Below are 25,574 nucleotides of genomic sequence, written 5' to 3' on the forward strand. Positions count from 1 at the left end.
ACATATGTGTACCAATTTTCGTAGCTCTAGATTAAACGTACAACCGGCAATGCTTCGTGAAGTAAGAATTTTTAAACTCTAAATTTGATGCGCCGCCGCCGTCATATAGTATATCAAAAACTTTTCATTTTTCACAATGATGTTGTCCCAGGTGTTGAGATGATACATCCCAAGTTTGAAGTCAATCGGGTTAACCGTGTAGGAGAAGCGGGCAAAAGTATGACCCCTGTAAATGTGCAAAAATTGGCAAAAATTGGACATTTAAATACTCATACCTCACTTTCTGTCTATTTTAGGGTACACACTTCAAAGAGGTTTTTGTTCATTGGGATGTGCTACAGGTGCCACACAATTTTCATAGCCGTCGGACAATCGTAGCGGGACAGGGATCCGTTTAACCTATGTAGGGGGCGCTAAGGAGCCATTTTTCTGTTATCATGTATGGCGACTTTAAAATATCAAATTTTTCGCCAGGCCTGATGTGCGTGTAAAGTTTGGTGAGTTTTCGGTCACGTTTAGTGTCTCAAAAATGCGATTGTTTGCGGAGAAGAATAATAAGAACTAGAGCTGCGAGCAGCTATAAAGGGCCCTCGCAACCCGGGCCACGTTGGGGTACTTGCACGTCGGGGTACTGGCACGTTGGGGTACTGTCAAATAGGACAAGGACCATCTAAAATGTTTTTGACAAGCCTTGTGTGTGCAAAGTTTAATCAAAACGCAAAATATGGTGCGCAATTCCCAAAATAAATTCAAAATGGCGGACTTCCTTTTAGGTTTAGCATACGGCTACAGAATACCTTTTGTAGGTCTTAAGCTAATAGGTATGCCTCCCAGTTTTCACAAATCTAGGTCAAGTCATCTTTAGTTGTGTATCGCTTGAATCATACAATTGGAAATGCTCCATAAAAATGCATAGAGGGCGCTATTGAGCACAACGTTGGGTTACTTGCACGTCAGGGTACTGGCACGTTGGGGTACTGTTACATGGAACAAGGACCATTTAAAATGTTAGTTTTTTCCATGCCTTGTCTGTGCAAAGTTTAATGAAAAAGGCCAAAAATGATGAATAATTCCCAAAATAAAATCAAAATAGCGGACTTCCTCTTTGGTTTGGCAAATGGCTACATAATACTTTTTTGTAGGTCTAGCATAATCATACAATCGTAAATGCTTCATAAAAATGTCTAGAGGGCGCTATTTATTGCAAATTGCACAATAAATCTCTGAAAATTCATGTTCATGACAAGTCTGATGTGTTTGCAAAGTTTCATGAGTTTTCATGTGTATAAAAAAAAAAAAAAGCAGCACTTGACAACTGTTACATGGAACAAGGACCATTTAAAATGTTAGTTTTTTCCATGCCTTGTCTGTGCAAAGTTTAATGAAAAAGGCCAAAAATGATGTATAATTCCCAAAATAAAATCAAAATAGCGGACTTCCTCTTTGGTTTGGCAAATGGCTACATAATACTTTTTTGTAGGTCTAGCATAATCATACAATCGGAAATGCTTCATAAAAATGTCTAGAGGGCGCTATTTATTGCAAATTGCACAATAAATCTCTGAAAATTCATGTTCATGACAAGTCTGATGTGTTTGCAAAGTTCCATGAGTTTTCATGTGTATAAAAAAAAAAAAGCAGCACTTGACAAACAATGCATTGCTATGGCAACAGCGTGTTACAAAATAAAAAACTTTCGATTACTTTGCATCTTAAACATCTTAAGATGAAACACACCAAGTTTGAAGACAGTCGGATAAATTTTGTAGGAGGGGTTCGTTAAAATATGACCCCTGAAAAAGGCCACAAAAAATGGCAACAAATCCCATCATAAATCAAAATGGCAGACTACCTATTTGGTTTAGCACATGGTTCCAAGAGACTTTTTTTGTACATCATGGGCTCTTATGTATGCCTGCAAATTATCATAGCGCTAGGTGAAACGTACAACCGGGAATGCTTCGTTAAAGAGGAGTAATTAGCTCAAAATGTGATGCCCGGCCCCTGGGGGACTTCCTGTTGGGTTTAGCACATGGCACCAAGAGACTTTTTTGTACATCCTGGGCTGTTACATATGTCTACAATTTTTCGTCGCTCTAGCTGCTTCGTACAACTGGGAATGCTTCATTAAGAAGGATTTTTTTCCTTTGCAAAAAGTGCATGCCACGACAACAGCGTGTGACGAAATAAAAAACTTTCAATCACTTTTCATTTTCAACATCTTAAGATGAATCACACCAAGTTTGAAGATGATCGGATAAACTCTGTAGGAGGAGTTTGTTAAAATATGACCCCTATGAAATGGCCAAAAAAAATGGCAACACATTCCAAAGTAAATCAAAATGGCGGACGTCCTGTTAGGTTTAGCATATGGTTCAAAAAGAGTTTTTTGTACCTCGAAGGCTGTTATATACCTCTACAAATTTTGGTAACTCTATGTGAAACGTACAGCCGGGTATGCTTTGTTAAAGAGGAGTTTTTTAGCTCAAAATGTGATGCCCGGCCCCTGGGGGACTTCCTGTTGGGTTTAGCACAGGGCACCAAGAGACTTTTTTTGTACATCTTGGGCTGTTACATATGTCTACAAATTTTCGTAGCTCTAGCTGCTTCGTACAAATGGGAATGCTTCTTTAAGGATATTTTTTTTCCTTTAAAAACAGTGCATGCCATGACAACAGCGTGCAACGAAATACAAAGCTTTCAATAACTTTTCATCTTCAACATCTTAAGATGAATCACACCAAGTTTGAAGATGATCGGATAAACACTGTAGGAGGAGTTCGTTAAAATAAGACCCCAATGAAATGGCCAAAAAAATGGCAACACGTTCCAAAATAAATCAAAATGGTGGACTTCCTGTTAGGTTTAGCATATGGTTCAAAAAGAGTTTTTTGTAGGTCATAGCCTGTTACATATGTGTACCAATTTTCGTAGCTCTAGATTAAACGTACAACCGGCAATGCTTCGTGAAGTAAGAATTTTTAAACTCTAAATTTGATGCGCCGCCGCCGTCATATAGTATATCAAAAACTTTTCATTTTTCACAATGATGTTGTCCCAGGTGTTGAGATGGTACATCCCAAGTTTGAAGTCAATCGGGTTAACCGTGTAGGAGAAGCGGGCAAAAGTATGACCCCTGTAAATGTGCAAAAATTGGCAAAAAATGGACATTTAAATACTCATACCTCACTTTCTGTCTATTTTAGGGTACACACTTCAAAGAGGTTTTTGTTCATTGGGATGTGCTACAGGTGCCACACAATTTTCGTAGCCATAGGACAATCGTAGCGGGACAGGGATCCGTTAAACCTATGTAGGTGGCGCTACAGAGCCATTTTTCTGTTATCATGTATGGCGACTTTAAAATATCAAATTTTTCGCCAGGCCTGATGTGCGTGTAAAGTTTGGTGAGTTTTCGGTCACGTTTAGTGTCTCAAAAATGCGATTGTTTGCGGAGAATAATAATAATAATAATAACTAGAGCTGCGAGCAGCTATAAAGGGCCCTCGCAACCCGGGCCACGTTGGGGTATTTGCACGTCGGGGTACTGGCATGTTGGGGTACTGTCAAATAGGAAACCATCTAAATTGTAAACGTTTTTGCCATGCTTTGTGTTTGTAAAGTTTCATGGAAAGGCCAAAAATGATGCACAATTAACAAAATAAAATCAAAATGGATTGGCACATGGCTATATAGAATACTTTTTGAATATATTAGGCATGCCTGCCAATATTCACACATCTAGCTGAATCATATAATCGGAAAGACTTCATAAAAATGTCTAGAGGGCGCTATTGAAGCATTTATTGCAAATTTAATAAGAAATCTCTAAAATATTCATGCTTATGACAAGCCTGATGTGTGTGTAAAGTTTCATGAGTTTTTGCACGTTTAGACAAAAAAAAAAAAAAGCAGCATTTTACTTGGCAAACAATGCATCGCCATGAAACGGCGTGCGCCAAAATAAATAACTTTCGATAACTTTGTATCTTAAACATCTTAAGATGAAGCACACCAAGTTTGAAGACAGTCGGATAAATTTTGTAGGAGGAGTTCGTTAAAATATGACCCCTAAAAAAGGCCACAAAAAATGGCTACAAATCCCAACGTAAATCAAAATGGCGGACTTCCTGTTTGGTTTAGCAGATGGTTCCAAGAGACTTTTTTTGTACATCGTGGGCTCTTATGTATGCCTCTAAATTATCATAGCGCTAGGTGAAACGTACAACCGGGAATGCTTCGTTAAAGAGGAGTTTTTTACCTCAAAATGTGATGACCGGCCCCTACGGGACTTCCTGTTGGGTTTAGCACATGGCACCAAGAGACTTTTTTGTACATTGTGGGCTGTTAAATTTGTCTCCAAATTTTCGTAGCTCTAGCTGCTTCGTACAACTGGGAATGCTTCATTAAGAGGGAATTTTTTCCTTTGCAAACTGTGCATGCCACGGCAACAGCGTGCGACGAAATAAAAAGCTTTCAATAACTTTTCATCTTCAACATTTTAAGATGAATCACACCAAGTTTGGAGATGATCGGATAAACTCTGTAGGAGGAGTTCGTTAAAATAAGACCCCTATGAAATGGCCCAAAAAATGGCAACACGTTCCAAAGTAAATCAAAATGGCGGACTTCCTGTTCGGTTTAGCATATGGTTCAAAAAGAGTTTTTTGTACCTTGAGGGCTGTTACATATGTCTTCAAATGTTGGTAACTCTAGGTGAAATGTACAGCCGGGAATGCTTCATTAAATAAGAATTTTGAAACACAAAATTTGATGCCTCGCCTCTGGCGGACTTCCTGTTAGGTTTAGCATATGGCACCAACAGGCTTTTTTGTAGATCATAGTCTGTTACATATGTGTACCAATTTTCGTGGCTCTCAATTAAACGTACCACCGGCAATGCTTTGTTAAGTAAGAATTTTGAAACTGTAAATTTGATGCCCCGCCACCGTCATATAGTATGTCAAAAACTTTAGATTTTTTACCATGATGTTGTCCCAGGTGTTGAGATGGTACAGCCCAAGTTTGAAGTCAATCGGGTTAACCGTGTAGGAGAAGCGGGCAAAAGTATGACCCCTGTAAATGTGCAAAAATGGGCCAAAATTGGACATTCAAATACTCATACCTCATTTCCTGTCTATTTTAGGGTACACATATCAAAGAGTTTTTTGTTCATCTGGATGTGCTACAGGTGCCACACAATTTTCGTAGCCATAGGACAATCGTAGCGGGACAGGGATCCGTTAAAACTATGTAGGTGGCGCTACAGAGCCATTTTTCTGTTATCATGTATGGCGACTTTAAAATATCAAATTTTTCGCCAGGCCCGATCTGCGTGTAAAGTTTGGTGAGTTTTCGTTCATGTTTAGTGCCTCAAAAATGTGGTTGTTTGCGGAAAAGAATAATAACAAAGAACTAGAGCTGCGAGCAGCTATAAAGGGCCCTCGCAACCCGGGCCACGTTGGGGTATTTGCATGTCGGGGGACTGGCATATTGGGGTACTGTTTCATAGGAAACCGTCTAAATTGTAAATGTTTTAGACATGCAAAGTTTCATGGAAGGCCAAAAATGATGCACAATTTAAAATCAAAATGGATTGGCACATGGCTATAGAATACTTTTTGGAGGTATTAGGCTGATAGGTATGCCTCCCAATAGTCACACATCTAGCTGAATCATATAAAAAACATTTTTCTTTGCAAACGATGCATCGCTACAGCAAAGGCGTGCAACAAAATAAAAAATTTCAATAACTTTTCATCTTAAATATCTTAAGATGAAACGCGCCAAAGAATATATGACGCCTATAAAAGGCCCCAAAAATGGCAACAAATACCAAAGTTAATCAAAATGGCAGACTTCCTGTTTGGTTTAGCATATGGCTTTAGAAACTTTTTTGTAAGTCTTAGGCTGATCTCCCAATATTCACACATCTAGCTGAATCATATAAAAAACATTTTTCTTTTCAAACAATGCATCGCTACAGCAAAGGCGTGCGACTAAATAAAAAATTTCAATAACTTTTCATATTAAATATCTTAAGATGAAACGTACCAAAGAATATATGACGCCTATAAAAGGCCCCAAAAATGGTATCAAATACCAAAGTTAATCAAAATGGCAGACTTCCTGTTTGGTTTAGCATATGGCTTTAGAAACTTTTTTTGTAAGTCTTAGGCTGATAGGTATCCAAATTTTTTCACATCTAGCTGAATCATACATTTCCAAAAGCTTCATAAAAATGTCGAGATGGCGCTATTGAGCCATTTATTGAAAATTGCAGAAAAACTCTCTAAAATATTCATGCTTATGACAAGCCTGATGTGTGTGTAAAGTTTCATGAGTTTTTGCACATGTTTAGATAAAAAAGAAAAAGCAGCATTTTACTTGGCAAACAATGCACCGCTATGGCAACGGCGTGCGACAAAATAAAACACTTTCGATAACTTTGTATCTTAAACATCTTAAGATGAAGCACACCAAGTTTGAAGACAGTCGGATAAATTTTGTAGGAGGAGTTCGTTAAAATATGACCCCTAAAAAAGGCCACAAAAAATGGCTACAAATCCCAACGTAAATCAAAATGGCGGACTTCCTGTTTGGTTTAGCAGATGGTTCCAAGAGACTTTTTTGTACATCGTGGGCTCTTATGTATGCCTCTAAATTATCATAGCGCTAGGTGAAACGTACAACCGGGAATGCTTCGTTAAAGAGGAGTTTTTTACCTCAAAATGTGATGACCGGCCCCTACGGGACTTCCTGTTGGGTTTAGCACATGGCACCAAGAGACGTTTTTGTACATCGTGGGCTGTTAAATTTGTCTCTAAATTTTCGTAGCTCTCGCTGCTTCGTACAACTGGGAATGCTTCATTAAGAGGGAATTTTTTCCTTTGCAAACTGTGCATGCCACGGCAACAGCGTGCGACGAAATAAAAAGCTTTCAATAACTTTTCATCTTCAACATCTTAAGATGAATCACACCAAGTTTGGAGATGATCGGATAAACTCTGTAGGAGGAGTTCGTTAAAATAAGACCCCTATGAAATGGCCCAAAAAATGGCAACACGTTCCAAAGTAAATCAAAATGGCGGACTTCCTGTTCGGTTTAGCATATGGTTCAAAAAGAGTTTTTTGTACCTTGAGGGCTGTTACATATGTCTTCAAATGTTGGTAACTCTAGGTGAAATGTACAGCCGAGAATGCTTCATTAAATAAGAATTTTGAAACACAAAATTTGATGCCTCGCCTCTGGCGGACTTCCTGTTAGGTTTAGCATATGGCACCAACAGGCTTTTTTGTAGATCATAGTCTGTTACATATGTGTACCAATTTTCGTGGCTCTCAATTAAACGTACCACCGGCAATGCTTTGTTAAGTAAGAATTTTGAAACTGTAAATTTGATGCCCCGCCACCGTCATATAGTATGTCAAAAACTTTAGATTTTTTACCATGATGTTGTCCCAGGTGTTGAGATGGTACAGCCCAAGTTTGAAGTCAATCGGGTTAACCGTGTAGGAGAAGCGGGCAAAAGTATGACCCCTGTAAATGTGCAAAAATGGGCCAAAATTGGACATTCAAATACTCATACCTCACTTCCTGTCTATTTTAGGGTACACATATCAAAGAGGTTTTTGTTCATCTGGATGTGCTACAGGTGCCACACAATTTTCGTAGCCATAGGACAATCGTAGCGGGACAGGGATCCGTTAAACCTATGTAGGTGGCGCTACAGAGCCATTTTTCTGTTATCATGTATGGCGACTTTAAAATATCAAATTTTTCGCCAGGCCCGATCTGCGTGTAAAGTTTGGTGAGTTTTCGTTCATGTTTAGTGCCTCAAAAATGTGGTTGTTTGCGGAAAAGAATAATAAAGAAAAAGAAGAAGAAGAAGAAGAATAACTAGAGCTGCGAGCAGCTATAAAGGGCCCTCGCAACCCGGGCCACGTTGGGGTATATGCAAGTCGGGGGACTTGCACGTTGGGGTACTGTTAAATAGACAAGGACCATGGAAAATAGAAATGCATTTGCCGTGCCTTGTGTGTAAAAAGGTGCAGTAAAAGGCCAAAAATGATGCACAATTCCCAAAATAAATTCAAAAGTGTGGACTTTCTGATGTGTGTGCAAAGTTTCATGAAAAGTCGCTCGTTTGATATTCAAAACCAGCATCTGTTTATTTGAAAACATTGCATGGCACAGAGATGGTGTGTGATCAAATAAAAAGCTTTTTGATGACTCTTAATGTGGTGTCGCTGTGCAACACATATGTATTCATGACATAGTGAAGTATTGTGACAGTTTTGTAGGGTCCAGCAAACAGTAAATGTGTGACAGTTATTCAAGAAAAAATGTAGCTTTGAAGCAGGCTAACCAATGACATCATCTAAAGGGGAAAAAAGCACATGAGCAAGCATAGGTATAAGTAGAGGAGAAAAAGAGATGAAAGAAGTGCGAGAGATGGAACAGGAGAGGAATGCAGCTGTTTATGTATAGCTGTTGTAACAGGACAGATTAAATAACACTTTAACCTGGGGTTAACAGCGCCCTAGGACAGATAAACTCTTTAGTGTAAAAGTTTTCTGGGACAGATGAATCCCTTGGGGTCAAAGAGTTTGGGTTAGCACATAGTCTGTCTTAGGATAATGTAACCTCCATGGATGAATTAGTCCTAGGACGCTTTGACCTGCGGGCTAAAACTTCAGGGGGGTTAACCTGTCCTGTTATATTGTGATCATCGTCTTCGTGCATGTCCTCAGTGGCTTCTTCTGTCTGTGTGGCAGCATTTGATACATCTGTAGAACAAAAAAGAATGAAGAATCATGTTAGATCTGTGAAGTTTGGTTGTCTTAGGTGTAGTTTACAGAACAGTCGTGTGCATATTTTTAGCATGGTAGTGTCTTAATACAAATGCATATTATGTAATGCACTGTATATGGATATTACAGACGTAATATTTGACGGTGATCTTATATTCATAGTTTTTGCCCGTTAATAAATAATATAGCTAGTAAGTAATAAGACACGCAAAAATGGTATAGTTGAATCCTCTGGGTCAAAAAGCAATGTTTTAGGATTGTGTGATGAAATGATGAATAAAAGTAAGGATACGACAGGTACATAAATGGTTATATATACACACGGACATATATATTTATACAGTATAACAGTGCCGCATGTATTGGTTTTAAGGAAAGAGTTGAAAAGCAGTGTTCAGAAAAAAGCATAAGACGCACAAAGTACCATTTCACTACATGTAATAAGTTGTCAAGTAGACATGTGAATTAAGTGGTTAAGATAGTGGCTACTGTGCAAGTAAGCTTCAATTGTCTCTAAAAGGTTAGCATATGTGTTCTACATGATATCAATGGCTAGACGTGCTCGTGGAGAAACATTACAAACAGAAAAACACACTAAAGGTGCCTTTAACAAACCTGTTAATAAATGAGAACTTAATACATATATGTATGGCATACTGTATATGATTGAGAAAGTTGTCCTGTTTAGTTTATGTATTGTATACTTACGGAAAAAAGGTGGCAATCTTTGCGTATGGAGATGATTAGAGGGTCTTTATCAAAAGAGAATTTGCTTGTTGATTTGTTCATGTTCTGTAGAAAAGCAAAGGAGTAGAAATAAATACAGTATCATACTTCATAAACATACAAGAAATTTGTAGCTGTATTAACCATTGTTGGTATTTGAAGTGATAATTTAGGAATAGAAGTGTAGTGATTGCAGAATTTATAGAGTGCTTACCTTGTATGACTTTGTAGATGGAAATGTCTTTTGTTGAAAGAGCTCTTTGTTGTCTACTATATATGCAAGGACAAGCATAAGTAGGTGTGGTTATGAAGTACTTGACCATTGAAATAAAGCAGTGGTATCAAATGTATGGACCGTGGTTTGGCTCAGGCCTGCAAAGGGGTTTAATGTGGCACAAGAGATAATCTTGTAAGGTACAAAAAATAATAATAATATAATAGGTATGCCTCTGAGTTTTCACAAATCTAGGTCAAGTCAAGTCATCTTTAGTTATTTCGCGCTTGAATCATCCAATCGGAAATGCTCCATAAAAAATGTATAGAGGGTGCGATTTATTGCAAATTGCACAAGAAATCTCTAAAAATTCATGTTAATGACAAGTCTGATGTGTGTGCAAAGTTTCACGAGTTTTCACACATGTATAGATAAAAAAAAACAAAGCAGCACTTTACTTGGCAACCAATGCATCGCTATAGCAGCAGCGTGCGACAAAATAAAAAACTTTCGATAAATTTGCATCTTAAACATCTTAAGATGAAACACACCAAGTTTGAACACGGTCGGATGAATTTTGTAGGAGGAGTTAAAATATGACCCCTAAAAAAGGCCACAAAAAAAGTCTACAAATCCCATCATAAATCAAAATGGCGGACTTCCTGTTTGGTTTAGCACATGGTTCCAAGAGACTTTTTTGTACATCGTGGGCTCTTATGTATGCCTCTAAATTATCATAGCGCTAGGTGAAACGTACAACCGGGAATGCTTCGTTAAAGAGGAGTTTTTTAGCTCAAAATGTGATGCCCGGCCCCTACGGGACTTCCTGTTGGGTTTAGCACATGGCACCAAGAGACTTTTTTGTACATCGTGGGCTGTTACATTTGTCTCCAAATTTTCGTAGCTCTAGCTGCTTCGTACAACTGGGAATGCTTCATTAAGAAGTAATTTTTTCCTTTGCAAACTGTGCATGCCACGGCAACAGCGTGCGACAAAATAAAAAGCTTTCAATAACTTTTCATCTTCAACATCTTAAGATGAATCACACCAAGTTTGGAGATGATCGGATAAACTCTGTAGGAGGAGTTCGTTAAAATAAGACCCCTATGAAATGGCCCAAAAAATGGCAACACGTTCCAAAGTAAATCAAAATGGCGGACTTCCTGTTCGGTTTAGCATATGGTTCAAAAAGAGTTTTTTGTACCTTGAGGGCTGTTACATATGTCTTCAAATATTGGTAACTCTAGGTGAAATGTACAGCCGGGAATGCTTCATTAAGTTAGAATTTTGAAACACAAAATTTGATGCCTCGCCTCTGGCGGACTTCCTGTTAGGTTTAGCATATGGCACCAACAGGCTTTTTTGTAGATCATAGTCTGTTACATATGTGTACCAATTTTCGTAGCTCTAGATTAAACGTACCACCGGCAATGCTTCGTTAAGTAAGAATTTTGAAACTGTAAATTTGATGCCCCGCCACCGTCATATAGTATGTCAAAAACTTTAGATTTTTTACCGTGATGTTGTCCCAGGTGTTGAGATGGTACAGCCCAAGTTTGAAGTCAATCGGGTTAACCGTGTAGGAGAAGCGGGCAAAAGTATGACCCCTGTAAATGTGCAAAAATGGGCCAAAATTGGACATTCAAATACTCATACCTCACTTCGTGTCTATTTTAGGGTACACATATCAAAGAGGTTTTTGTTCATCTGGATGTTCTACAGGTGCCACACAATTTTCGTAGCCATAGGACAATCGTAGCGGGACAGGGATCCGTTAAACCTATGTAGGTGGCGCTACAGAGCCATTTTTCTGTTATCATGTATGGCGACTTTAAAATATCAAATTTTTCGCCAGACCCGATCTGCGTGTAAAGTTTGGTGAGTTTTCGTTCATGTTTAGTGCCTCAAAAATGTGGTTGTTTGCGGAAAAGAATAATAACAAAGAAGAAGAAGAACTAGAGCTGCGAGCAGCTATAAAGGGCCCTCGCAACCCGGGCCACGTTGGGGTATTTGCACGTCGGGGTACTGGCATGTTGGGGTACTGTCAAATAGGAAACCATCTAAATTGTAAACGTTTTTGCCATGCTTTGTGTTTGTAAAGGTTCATGGAAAGGCCAAAAATGATGCACAATTAACAAAAAAAAAACAAAAAAAAAAACAAAAAAACAAAAATCAAAATGGATTGGCACATGGCTATATAGAATACTTTTTGAATATATTCGGCATGCCTGCCAATATTCACACATCTAGCTGAATCATATAAACGGAAAGACTTCATAAAAATGTCTAAAGGGCGCTATTGAGCCATTTATTACAATTGCACAACAAATATCTAAATAAAATATTCATGTTCCAGACAGGTCTGGTGTGTGTGCAAAGTTTTGTGTGTTTTCGCCCATATTTAGACTCTCAAAGAAGCATTTTTCTTCACAAACAATGCATGGCTAGAGCAAAGGCGTGTGACAAAATAAAAAAATTCAATAACTTTTCATCTTAAATATCTTAAGATGAAACACGCCAAAGAATGAAGACGATCTGATAAGTTCTGTTGAAAATATGACCCCTATAAAAGGCCCCAAAAAATGGCTACAAATACCAAAGTAAATCCAAATGGCAGACTTCCTGTTTGATTCAGCATATGGCTTTAGAAACCTTTTTGTAAGTCTTAGGCTGATAGGTATCCCAATTTTTACAAATCTAGCTGAATCATAAAATACAAAACATTTGCAAAAGCTTCATAAAAATGTCTAGAGGGCGCTATTGAACCATCCATCCATCCATCCATTTTCTTGACCGCTTATTCCTCACAAGGGTCGCGGGGGCTGCTGGCGCCTATCTCAGCGGGCTCTGGGCAGTAGGCGGGGGACACCCTGGACTGGTTGCCAACCAATCGCAGGGCACACAGAGACGAACAACCATCCACACTCACACGCACACCTAGGGACAATTCGGAGCGCCCAATTAACCTGCCATGCATGTCTTTGGAATGTGGGAGGAGACCGGACGCTATTGAACCATGTATTGCAAATTGAATAAGAAATCTCTAAAATATTCATGCTTATGACAAGCCTGATGTTTGTGTAAAGTTTCATGAGTTTTTGCACATGTTTAGACCCAAAAAAAAAGCATTATTTTACTTGGCAAACAATGCATCACCATGACAATGGCGTGCGACAAAATAAATAACTTTCGATAACTTTGCATCTTAAACATCTTAAGATGAAGCACACCAAGTTTAAAGACAGTCGGATAAATTTTGTAGGAGGAGTCCGTTAAAATATGACCCCGAAAAAAGGCCACAAAAAATGGCTACAAATCCCAACGTAAATCAAAATGGCGGACTTCCTGTTTGATTTAGCAGATGGTTCCAAGAGACTTTTTTGTACATCGTGGGCTCTTATGTATGCCTCTAAATTATCATAGCGCTAGGTGAAACGTACAACCGGGAATGCTTCGTTAAAGATTTGTTTTAGCTCAAAATGTGATGCCCGGCCCCTACGGGACTTCCTGTTGGGTTTAGCACATGGCACCAAGAGACTTTTTTGTACATCGTGGGCTGTTACATGTGTCTCCAAATTTTCGTAGCTCTAGCTGCTTCGTACAACTGGGAATGCTTCATTAAGAAGGAATTTTTTCCTTTGCAAACTGTGCATGCTACGGCAACAGCGTGCGACGAAATAAAAAGCTTTCAATAACTTTTCATCTTCAACATCTTAAGATGAATCACACAAAGTTTGGAGATGATCGGATAAACTCTGTAGGAGTAGTTCGTTAAAATAAGACCCCTATGAAATGGCCCAAAAAATGGCAACACGTTCCAAAGTAAATCAAAATGGCGGACTTCCTGTTCGGTTTAGCATATGGTTCAAAAAGAGTTTTTTGTACCTTGAGGGCTGTTACATATGTCTTAAAATTTTGGTAACTCTAGGTGAAATGTACAGCCGGGAATGCTTCATTAAGTAAGAATTTTGAAACACAAAATTTGATGCCTCGCCTCTGGCGGACTTCCTGTTAGGTTTAGCATATGGCACCAACAGGCTTTTTTGTAGATCATAGTCTGTTACATATGTGTACCAATTTTCGTAGCTCTAGATTAAACGTACCACCGGCAATGCTTCGTTAAGTAAGAATTTTGAAACTGTAAATTTGATGCCCCGCCACCGTCATATAGTATGTCAAAAACTTTAGATTTTTTACCATGATGTTGTCCCAGGTGTTGAGATGGTACAGCCCAAGTTTGAAGTCAATCGGGTTAACCGTGTAGGAGAAGCGGGCAAAAGTATGACCCCTGTAAATGTGCAAAAATGGGCCAAAATTGGACATTCAAATACTCATACCTCACTTCCTGTCTATTTTAGGGTACACATATCAAAGAGGTTTTTGTTCATCTGGATGTGCTACAGGTGCCACACAATTTTCGTAGCCATAGGACAATCGTAGCGGGACAGGGATCCGTTTAACCTATGTAGGTGGCGCTACAGAGCCATTTTTCTGTTATCATGTATGGCGACTTTAAAATATCAAATTTTTCGCCAGACCCGATCTGCGTGTAAAGTTTGGTGAGTTTTCGTTCATGTTTAGTGCCTCAAAAATGTGGTTGTTTGCGGAAAAGAATAATAACAAAGAAAAAGAAGAAGAAGAAGAAGAAGAATAATAAGAATTCCTTCAGGAACAATAGGGACCTCGCAGCGGTCGCTGCTCGGGCCCTAATAAAGGGCCCTCGCAACCCGGGCCACGTTGGGGTATATGCAAGTCGGGGGACTTGCACGTTGGGGTACTGTTAAATAGACAAGGACCATGGAAAATAGAAATGCATTTGCCGTGCCTTGTGTGTAAAAAGGTGCAGTAAAAGGCCAAAAATGATGCACAATTCCCAAAATAAATTCAAAAGTGTGGACTTTCTGATGTGTGTGCAAAGTTTCATGAAAAGTCGCTCGTTTGATATTCAAAACCAGCATCTGTTTATTTGAAAACATTGCATGGCACAGAGATGGTGTGTGATCAAATAAAAAGCTTTTTGATGACTCTTAATGTGGTGTCGCTGTGCAACACATATGTATTCATGACATAGTGAAGTATTGTGACAGTTTTGTAGGGTCCAGCAAACAGTAAATGTGTGACAGTTATTCAAGAAAAAAATGTAGCTTTGAAGCAGGCTAACCAATGACATCATCTAAAGGGGAAAAAAGCACATGAGCAAGCATAGGTATAAGTAGAGGAGAAAAAGAGATGAAAGAAGTGCGAGAGATGGAACAGGAGAGGAATGCAGCTGTTTATGTATAGCTGTTGTAACAGGACAGATTAAATAACACTTTAACCTGGGGTTAACAGCGCCCTAGGACAGATAAACTCTTTAGTGTAAAAGTTTTCTGGGACAGATGAATCCCTTGGGGTCAAAAAGTTTGGGTTAGCACATAGTCTGTCTTAGGATAATGTAACCTCCATGGATGAATTAGTCCTAGGACGCTTTGACCTGCGGGCTAAAACTTCAGGGGGGTTAACCTGTCCTGTTATATTGTGATCATCGTCTTCGTGCATGTCCTCAGTGGCTTCTTCTGTCTGTGTGGCAGCATTTGATACATCTGTAGAACAAAAAAGAATGAAGAATCATGTTAGATCTGTGAAGCTTGGTTGTCTTAGGTGTAGTTTACAGAACAGTCGTGTGCATATTTTTAGCATGGTAGTGTCTTAATACAAATGCATATTATGTAATGCACTGTATATGGATATTACAGATGTAATATTTGACGGTGATCTTATATTCATAGTTTTTGCCCGTTAATAAATAATATAGCTAGTAAGTAATAAGACACGCAAAAATGGTATAGTTGAATCCTCTGGGTCAAAAAGCAATGTTTTAGGATTGTGTGATGAAATGATGAATAAAAGTAAGGATACGACAGGTACATAAATGGTTATGTAAGTGTAAAATTTGGCATGGTGTGTCCAGATACATGCAGGATAAGTATAAAATATTATGGTGTGTGATTGATTTTTTCTTAGTAAAAATTAGTATTGTAAAGGTCAAGTCACAGTATGTCCAAAAAATTTAAAAAAAAAAAATCTATGGTATAGAAACATCATAATCAGGGGCAAAGACATAAACATAATAATAGTAATTAATAATGATAGAATTTAAATACAATCTTTTCCATGAATATGTCAGTTATTTTGAGAAGATACAGAAAAAAAAGAACTTTGAAGTGTCTATCAGTGGATGAAAGAGGGCAAGATCACAGCATAGCTACATGATATCAGTCACATTTGAAAGTAATCAAGTGTAGTATGTATTCACATTATATACATTGAGAAATTGCGGCTCAATAATCAGTCAGTGTTTTAGTTAACAGTCCAATGTTACCTTCAAGATATTCCTAACAGAAAAAAAGGAACGTGCATTAACAAAAAAATGTAAAAATGTCCATTGTCAAACATGTCATTCATTATACACAATGTGTAGGATGGGGATGCTTGCTGTGTTAGTGTTTGTGTGTCTTCCATGTCATATAGCTTACCATCACGGACAAATGCATCACATGCATCCTTTATATCCAATGCAGTCTGGAGTTCTTTCACAAGCTTGGTTTTGAAGTCTATCTGTTTTTCAAGTGCTCGATTGACTCGAGTCACATGGACTAGTTGGTTCATTTGGGAATGAAGATCAAGGCTGCGCTGGTATAAGTCGTTGCGACTGAAAGCATGATCAATGCATGCATACTGTAATGACAAAGCATTCAATGAAAATCAGTCATGTTAGATTCCATGATTCTAAATAGCAGAGGTAACGTGTTGGTGCAAAACGTTGTGGTCGTGTTGCATGTTACTCAATGGCTGTGTGTGTCAAAACGAGTTTATTTGAAAGAATATACAAATATATACACACGGACATATATATTTATACAGTATAACAGTGCCGCATGTATTGGTTTTAAGGAAAGAGTTGAAAAGCAGTGTTCAGAAAAAAGCATAAGACGCACAAAGTACCATTTCACTACATGTAATAAGTTGTCAAGTAGACATGTGAATTAAGTGGTTAAGATAGTGGCTACTGTGCAAGTAAGCTTCAATTGTCTCTAAAAGGTTAGCATATGTGTTCTACATGATATCAATGGCTAGACGTGCTCGTGGAGAAACATTACAAACAGAAAAACACACTAAAGGTGCCTTTAACAAACCTGTTAATAAATGAGAACTTAATACATATATGTATGGCATACTGTATATGATTGAGAAAGTTGTCCTGTTTAGTTTATGTATTGTATACTTACGGAAAAAAGTTGGCAATCTTTGCGTATGGAGATGATTAGAGGGTCTTTATCAAAAGAGAATTTGCTTGTTGATTTGTTCATGTTCTGTAGAAAAGCAAAGGAGTAGAAATAAATACAGTATCATACTTCATAAACATACAAGAAATTTGTAGCTGTATTAACCATTGTTGGTATTTGAAGTGATAATTTAGGAATAGAAGTGTAGTGATTGCAGAATTTATAGAGTGCTTACCTTGTATGACTTTGTAGATGGAAATGTCTTTTGTTGAAAGAGCTCTTTGTTGTCTACTATATATGCAAGGACAAGCATAAGTAGGTGTGGTTATGAAGTACTTGACCATTGAAATAAAGCAGTGGTATCAAATGTATGGACCGTGGTTTGGCTCAGGCCTGCAAAGGGGTTTAATGTGGCACAAGAGATAATCTTGTAAGGTACAAAAAATAATAATAATATAATAGGTATGCCTCTGAGTTTTCACAAATCTAGGTCAAGTCAAGTCATCTTTAGTTATTTTGCGCTTGAATCATCCAATCGGAAATGCTCCATAAAAAATGTATAGAGGGTGCGATTTATTGCAAATTGCACAAGAAATCTCTAAAAATTCATGTTAATGACAAGTCTGATGTGTGTGCAAAGTTTCACGAGTTTTCACACATGTATAGATAAAAAAAAAAACAAAGCAGCACTTTACTTGGCAACCAATGCATCGCTATAGCAGCAGCGTGCGACAAAATAAAAAACTTTCGATAAATTTGCATCTTAAGATGAAACACACCAAGTTTGAACACGGTCGGATGAATTTTGTAGGAGGAGTTAAAATATGACCCCTAAAAAAGGCCACAAAAAAAGTCTACAAATCCCATCATAAATCAAAATGGCGGACTTCCTGTTTGGTTTAGCACATGGTTCCAAGAGACTTTTTTGTACATCGTGGGCTCTTATGTATGCCTCTAAATTATCATAGCGCTAGGTGAAACGTACAACCGGGAATGCTTCGTTAAAGAGGAGTTTTTTAGCTCAAAATGTGATGCCCGGCCCCTACGGGACTTCCTGTTGGGTTTAGCACATGGCACCAAGAGACTTTTTTGTACATCGTGGGCTGTTATATTTGTCTCCAAATTTCCGTAGCTCTAGCTGCTTCGTACAACTGGGAATGCTTCATTAAGAAGTAATTTTTTCCTTTGCAAACTGTGCATGCCACGGCAACAGCGTGCGACAAAATAAAAAGCTTTCAATAACTTTTCATCTTCAACATCTTAAGATGAATCACACCAAGTTTGGAGATGATCGGATAAACTCTGTAGGAGGAGTTCGTTAAAATAAGACCCCTATGAAATGGCCCAAAAAATGGCAACACGTTCCAATGTAAATCAAAATGGCGGACTTCCTGTTCGGTTTAGCATATGGTTCAAAAAGAGTTTTTTGTACCTTGAGGGCTGTTACATATGTCTTCAAATATTGGTAACTCTAGGTGAAATGTACAGCCGGGAATGCTTCATTAAGTTAGAATTTTGAAACACAAAATTTGATGCCTCGCCTCTGGCGGACTTCCTGTTAGGTTTAGCATATGGCACCAACAGGCTTTTTTGTAGATCATAGTCTGTTACATATGTGTACCAATTTTCATAGCTCTAGATTAAACGTACCACCGGCAATGCTTCGTTAAGTAAGAATTTTGAAACTGTAAATTTGATGCCCCGCCACCGTCATATAGTATGTCAAAAACTTTAGATTTTTTACCATGATGTTGTCCCAGGTGTTGAGATGGTACAGCCCAAGTTTGAAGTCAATCGGGTTAACCGTGTAGGAGAAGCGGGCAAAAGTATGACCCCTGTAAATGTGCAAAAATGGGCCAAAATTGGACATTCAAATACTCATACCTCACTTCCTGTCTATTTTAGGGTACACATATCAAAGAGGTTTTTGTTCATCTGGATGTGCTACAGGTGCCACACAATTTTCGTAGCCATAGGACAATCGTAGCGGGACAGGGATCCGTTAAACCTATGTAGGTGGCGCTACAGAGCCATTTTTCTGTTATCATGTATGGCGACTTTAAAATATCAAATTTTTCGCCAGACCCGATCTGCGTGTAAAGTTTGGTGAGTTTTCGTTCATGTTTAGTGCCTCAAAAATGTGGTTTTTTGCGGAAAAGAATAATAACAAAGAAGAAGAAGAAGAAGAACTAGAGCTGCGAGCAGCTATAAAGGGCCCTCGCAACCCGGGCCACGTTGGGGTATTTGCACGTCGGGGTACTGGCATGTTGGGGTACTGTCAAATAGGAAACCATCTAAATTTTAAACGTTTTTTCCATGCTTTGTGTTTGTAAAGTTTCATGGAAAGGCCAAAAACGATGCACAATTAACAAAATAAAATCAAAATGGATTGGCACATGGCTATATAGAATACTTTTTGAATATATTAGGCATGCCTGCCAATATTCACACATCTAGCTGAATCATATAATCGGAAAGACTTCATAAAAATGTCTAGAGGGCGCTATTGAAGCATTTATTGCAAATTTAATAAGAAATCTCTAAAATATTCATGCTTATGACAAGCCTGATGTGTGTGTAAAGTTTCATGAGTTTTTGCACATGTTTAGACCAAAAAAAAAAAGCAGCATTTTACTTGGCAAACAATGCATCGCCATGAAACGGCGTGCGACAAAATAAATAACTTTCGATAACTTTGTATCTTAAACATCTTAAGATGAAGCACACCAAGTTTGAAGACAGTCGGATAAATTTTGTAGGAGGAGTTCGTTAAAATATGACCCCTAAAAAAGGCCACAAAAAATGGCTACAAATCCCAACGTAAATCAAAATGGCGGACTTCCTGTTTGGTTTAGCAGATAGTTCCAAGAGACTTTTTTGTACATCGTGGGCTCTTATGTATGCCTCTAAATTATCATAGCGCTAGGTGAAACGTACAACCGGGAATGCTTCGTTAAAGAGGAGTTTTTTACCTCAAAATGTGATGACCGGCCCCTACGGGACTTCCTGTTGGGTTTAGCACATGGCACCAAGAGACTTTTTTGTACATCGTGGGCTGTTAAATTTGTCTGCAAATTTACGTAGCTCTAGCTGCTTCGTACAACTGGGAATGCTTCATTAAGAGGGAATTTTTTCCTTTGCAAACTGTGCATGCCACGGCAACAGCGTGCGACGAAATAAAAAGCTTTCAATAACTTTTCATCTTCAACATTTTAAGATGAATCACACCAAGTTTGGAGATGATCGGATAAACTCTGTAGGAGGAGTTCGTTAAAATAAGACCCCTATGAAATGGCCCAAAAAATGGCAACACGTTCCTTTTCCTTTCCTTTTATTATTTTTTTGAACATATAAACAGATGAACAGCAGAAATAAAACAGAAAACAACAACAATCAAAAGAGAAGAAAATCCCAATAAAATAATCATTCAATCAATCATAACTTACATGTTCAAAAGGGAGTAGGAAGAAGTTAAAAACTTATCTAGTCCTACCCCTTTTACTCCATATATTTAAACTTATTTCATTATTAATACAATTTTAATTTACTAATTATTTAAAAAAATAATAAAAAAATAATAAAAAAAAAAAAATAAAAAAAATAATAATAATAATAATACTAAATGATATATATAATCCAAGTTATATATATATATATATATATATATACATATACATACATACATACATACACACATATATATATATATACACATATACATATACATATATACATACATACATATACACACATATACACAAGTGCACTTAACATATTCACATTTACCAAAAACATATATACATAAATTTACTAAACATATACCATAATACCTATCTAGATCATTTACACATACTCACATGTACATTTTTCATATTCTGGTCTGACATAGATAATTTTTTTGAACTTTACTTTTAAACATTTTTTTAAACTCCAGCATTGAGTCACAATTTTTCAGAGCAATTTCCAAACGATTCCACAGATCAACACCTTTTACAGATACACACCTTTGCTTAATATTTGTTCTTATTTTGGGTTTTTTGTACACACTTGTACCCCTTATATCATAAGGACTGTGTCTAATTTCAAATAACTTCTGAGTACTGTGGCAGAGTAAATTGTTATAAACTTTATACATTATTTGTGCTATTTTAAAATCCACCAAGTCATAAAATTTCATTGCATTTAATTTAATAAATAGTGGATGTGTTGGCTCTGTATACTTTGATCCATTAATAATTCTTATAGCTTTCTTTTGCAATTTGAAAACGGTGTTAGTATTTGTTTTATATGCCATTCCCCATAATTCCACACAATAGGTCAAATATGGTAATAATAGTGAACTATATAATATATATAATGATTTCATGTTTAAAACATCCTTACTTTTATAGAGTATCCCTATGATTTTTGACATTTTCCTTTTAACAGTTTCTATGTGTGGCTTCCAACATAATTTATCATCGATAATAACTCCAAGGAATTTATTTTCATTCACCCTTTCTATTTCAATTGAATTCACCATAATTTTAACTTGATGAGTGATTTGTCTAGTGCCAAAAACTATGAACTTGGTTTTATTTAAATTCAATGATAATTTATTTACATCAAACCATTTTTTTATTATATTCAATTCATACTCCACAGTAGTCAGAAGCTGCTTCAGGTTTTCTCCTGAACAATAGAAAGTTGTATCATCAGCAAATAAGACACTTTTCAATATTTTTGAGACATAGCAAATATCATTTATGTACAGTATAAATAATTTAGGGCCAAGCACAGACCCTTGGGGAACTCCATGAGTGATCTTCATGTGTTCTGATTGTACATTATTAAACTGCACATACTGATATCTATTTTCCAAATAACTTTTCATCCACTTATAAGCTAAACCTCTTATTCCATATTTCTTTAATTTATTCATTAATATAGAATGATCTATAGTATCAAAAGCTTTTTTTAAATCCATAAAAATCCCAACAGTAAATTTTTTATTATCTATTTCGGTAGATATTGCTTCTACAAGCTCCATGACTGCCATTGAGGTGGTCCGTTTTTCTCTAAACCCATATTGGGTTTCACTTAAGAGCTTATGTTTCTCAATAAAATTATCCAATCTATATGAAAATAATTTTTCTAGAATTTTTGAGAACTGTGGCAACAATGATATTGGTCTGTAGTTATTAAACGTGTGTCTTTCTCCACTTTTATGAACAGGAATGACTTTGGCTATCTTCATTTTTGATGGAAATATACCAGTTTTAAATGATAAATTACAAATATATGTAAAATGTTGTACAATATATTTCATAATACTTTTAACTAATGTCATATCAATGTTAAGACAGTCAGTAGACTTTTTATTTTTTAATGTTTTCACAACATTTAATACTTCTATATCATTAACATCATTAAGAAACATTGTGGATGAATTATTTACAATGTTCTTATCTATTTCACGTTTGTTTCTTGGCTCTGGGATTTTGTTTGCCAAGTTACTGCCCACGTTAACTAGATATTCATTAAAATTATTAGCTATGTCAGAAATTTCATCAATTACCATATCGTTATCTTTTATAAAATATTGTGGAAAATTTGTTTTTTTAGAACTTTTTTTAATTACATGATTTAGTGTTTTCCATATTTCTTGTGTATTGCTTTTATTCTGTTCTAATAATTCATGGTAATAATCTTTCTTTCTTATTCGAATAATATTTGCTAATTTATTTTTATAGATCTTGTACTTTGTTTCAGCTTCCACAGTTCTCAATTTAATAAATCTTTTATATAAATTATTTTTCTTTTTGCATGCATTCTGTATTCCCTTCGTCATCCATGTCTTATTTGGACCTTTATACTTTCTTGTAATTTTAATTGATGGACAATGTTTATTATATAAAGAAATAATGGTTGACTGAAATTCACTATATGCAATATCAGGATCGTTATTTGAATAAACCTCAGACCAGTTGTGTTTCTCTAAATCCAACTTAAAGGCAGCCATGGAGCGTGTTGTTCTTACTCTAGTTTCAAATGTGTAAGTAGTCGGCTTCATTTTTTTATCAAAATAATCATAAAAAATTGCAAAGATCGGGAGGTGATCACTTATATCGTTAATAAGGAGTCCACTTTCTATTTTAAGGTCAATTTTATTTGTGAATATATTATCAATTAGTGTAGCTGTATCGATTGTTATTCTACTAGGTTTTATAATAACAGGAAATAAACCATTACTATACATCATATTTATAAAATCAGTTGTCTTCTGATGTCCATTAGGATTTAATAAATCAATGTTAAAATCACCACACAATATTCGCAATTTTTTATCATTTGTATAACTAAGGATATCTGTTAACTTATCGTTAAATGTATCAAGACATGATCCTGGTGTCCTATATATACAACTTATAATTACGTTTGATATATTTTTTATGTGAACTTCAATAGTTACACATTCCATTACATTATCCACAGTAGTAGTTAGATGTTCAATTTTACTACATTTGAAAACCTTATCAACATATATTGCAACTCCTCCTCCCCTTCTGTTTTCCCTATTCATTGTAAACAATTCATATCCTTCCATTTCTATATCGCTTATTTTCTCATTATCAAGCCATGTCTCTGATATGGCTATAATTTGGAATTTATTTATTTTACTCAAGCATTTTTTAATTTCTGTAAAGTTTTTATATAGACTTCTACTATTAAAATGTATGATTGAGAATGCACGAAAATCCTTACTTACATTTACATTGAATTGCTCATCAGTGTGGTACTCGCAGGCAAGGTCATAGTTGTTACTACATAAAAATTTATCTGGATCAATGCCATTTTCTGGATCAGATGTCTTATGTTCCGTATAATCAAATATTTGTAATTTTTTTGTGTTTGGGTATAGATTTTCCATTCTAGTATTTGTCAACTTTTCGTCATCAAGTGTACTGTGTCTTCCTTCATTTTATTGATGAGTTGTGTTGGTGCAAGTGTCTGGGTGTGCTTGTACGGGGATGAATTATAAGCTTGTCGTATTTTAGGTAGGCAATATCTCCTCTTTCCCGTGCTGCTTTCATTTCTGGTATAAGTTCTTTCCGTTTTTTTCGAACAATATCAGTAAAATCCTCATTTATGTATATGTTTGTGCCCTTAAGATGTTTTGTTTTTTGTAGAATTTTTATTTTATCTTTGTACTTTTCAAATTTAACTGTAATTGTCCTGGGTCTGGTCCTCCCAGTTTCCCGTTTGCCAGTCCGATACACACGCTCCAATTCTATCTTGTCCTGAAATTGTAATTTATCTCTGAATAGTTTCATTACTTTATCTTCAGTGTCAGTCCATGTTTCTCCTGGTGATTCTTCAATTCCATCAATAATCAGATTGTTTCTTTTACACTGTCCTTCTAAATATTCCATTTTCTCATTTAAAATGATTAAACTGTCACATATTTTGTACATTTCAGTTTGCATGGTTTTACCGTTTTCAATGTGATTAATTTGAGTTGTTTTAAGATCATCCACCTCCTTTTGCGTATATTGCAGACTCCCCTTAACTTCTTGTAGTTCTCTGGTGATATTGTCAATGCGTGCATTAGTTGAATCCAATATTATTTTAACAAATCCTTTAAATTGTTCCTGTTGTTGATTTAGGAGTGTATTGAAAAGTTCGTTTTGTTGTTGTAGCATTTTGTTTACCTGTGTGAGCGTTAAGTAGTCCTCCTCCGGTTTTGAGTCCTGTTTCTGTTTTGGTGGCATGTTGTTGTCCGAAGTATCCTGAGATTGAGGGGTCCCCCTCCTTCTCTTCCCCCTCGCCGTACTGCAGTCAACGTGTAAATGGCGAAAAACAACGATGCAGGCAAGCCCGTTGAACAAAACAGGCAAGCCCGCCAAGCAGCAGCAACCGAGAGACGATCAGGCAAGTCCGGTGCGCAACGACGACGGCGGAATTGGGCAGGCCCGGCGTCGAGTAGCTGCGGCGGTCGATTCAACAGGCAAGCCCCGGTGCGTAGCGACGATGGCAGAGCTGGTCAGGCGCCGCGTCGAGTAGCATCGACCGTCACTCCAGCCGACGAACCCGGCAGGCAGCTGCAACCAGAGACCCCGGCCCGCCGAACAGCAGCGACGGCGAAACAGGCTGGCGACAGCAGAACTGGTGGAACAGGCCCCCGAGCAGCGGCAACGGTTGTTCCGGCACGCAAGCCCGGCCAGCAGTCCCGACGGCGGAACCAGAAGCTCCGGCCCGCCGAACGGCCGCGACGGTGGGACAGGCAAACAAGCACAGTGAGCACGGTGATGGCAGAACTCTGGCGTGTTAAAGGATTTAAAAACGTCGTAAATCAAACGTTGTGAATTAAAACTTACAGACACGGGCCCCGTAACAGGGCCCGGTGATGTAGTTTATCTCCATATAATTAATGTCGAGCAGCAAGGCAGCAGCGTCACTTCACCAGCAGCGCACTCCTTCAACCATAGCGGAAATCCCGGGTGTTGAAGCGAGAAAACGTTCCAAAGTAAATCAAAATGGCGGACTTCCTGTTCGGTTTAGCATATGGTTCAAAA

The 25,574-nt window shown here is 37.2% G+C and overlaps 2 protein-coding genes across 11 annotated transcripts in view; one reads left to right on the plus strand and one right to left on the minus strand.

Moving 5' to 3' along the window:
* The window catches only part of tmc3 (transmembrane channel like 3), a 587,484-nt gene that overhangs the window by 465,265 nt on the left and 96,645 nt on the right, over nt 1-25,574 (plus strand). The gene's annotated exons all lie outside the window — the stretch shown is intronic.
* LOC144016993 (uncharacterized) lies at nt 14,547-17,272 on the minus strand. The gene is made up of 4 exons (XM_077518235.1): nt 17,255-17,272; nt 17,023-17,106; nt 16,270-16,471; nt 14,547-15,336 (listed from the first exon to the last, which is right to left on the minus strand). Exons 2-4 carry the CDS (start codon nt 17,101-17,103, stop codon nt 15,179-15,181), a joined length of 441 nt encoding a protein of 146 aa, XP_077374361.1. The 5' UTR covers nt 17,104-17,106; nt 17,255-17,272; the 3' UTR covers nt 14,547-15,178.

This window comes from Festucalex cinctus, chromosome 4 (assembly GCF_051991245.1).
Source record: "Festucalex cinctus isolate MCC-2025b chromosome 4, RoL_Fcin_1.0, whole genome shotgun sequence".
Classification (NCBI taxonomy): Eukaryota; Metazoa; Chordata; class Actinopteri; order Syngnathiformes; family Syngnathidae; genus Festucalex; species Festucalex cinctus.

Excerpts from the sequence above, each read along its gene's own strand:
- LOC144016993 (XM_077518235.1), bottom strand. The coding sequence starts at position 17,103 with ATGAACAAATCAACAAGCAAATTCTCTTTTGATAAAGACCCTCTAATC. Across the intron at positions 16,472-17,022 it reads AAGATTGCCAACTTTTTTCC|TATGCATGCATTGATCATGC; the intron begins GTAAGTATACAA and ends TTGTCATTACAG. Across the intron at positions 15,337-16,269 it reads TGATGCATTTGTCCGTGATG|ATGTATCAAATGCTGCCACA; the intron begins GTAAGCTATATG and ends TTTGTTCTACAG.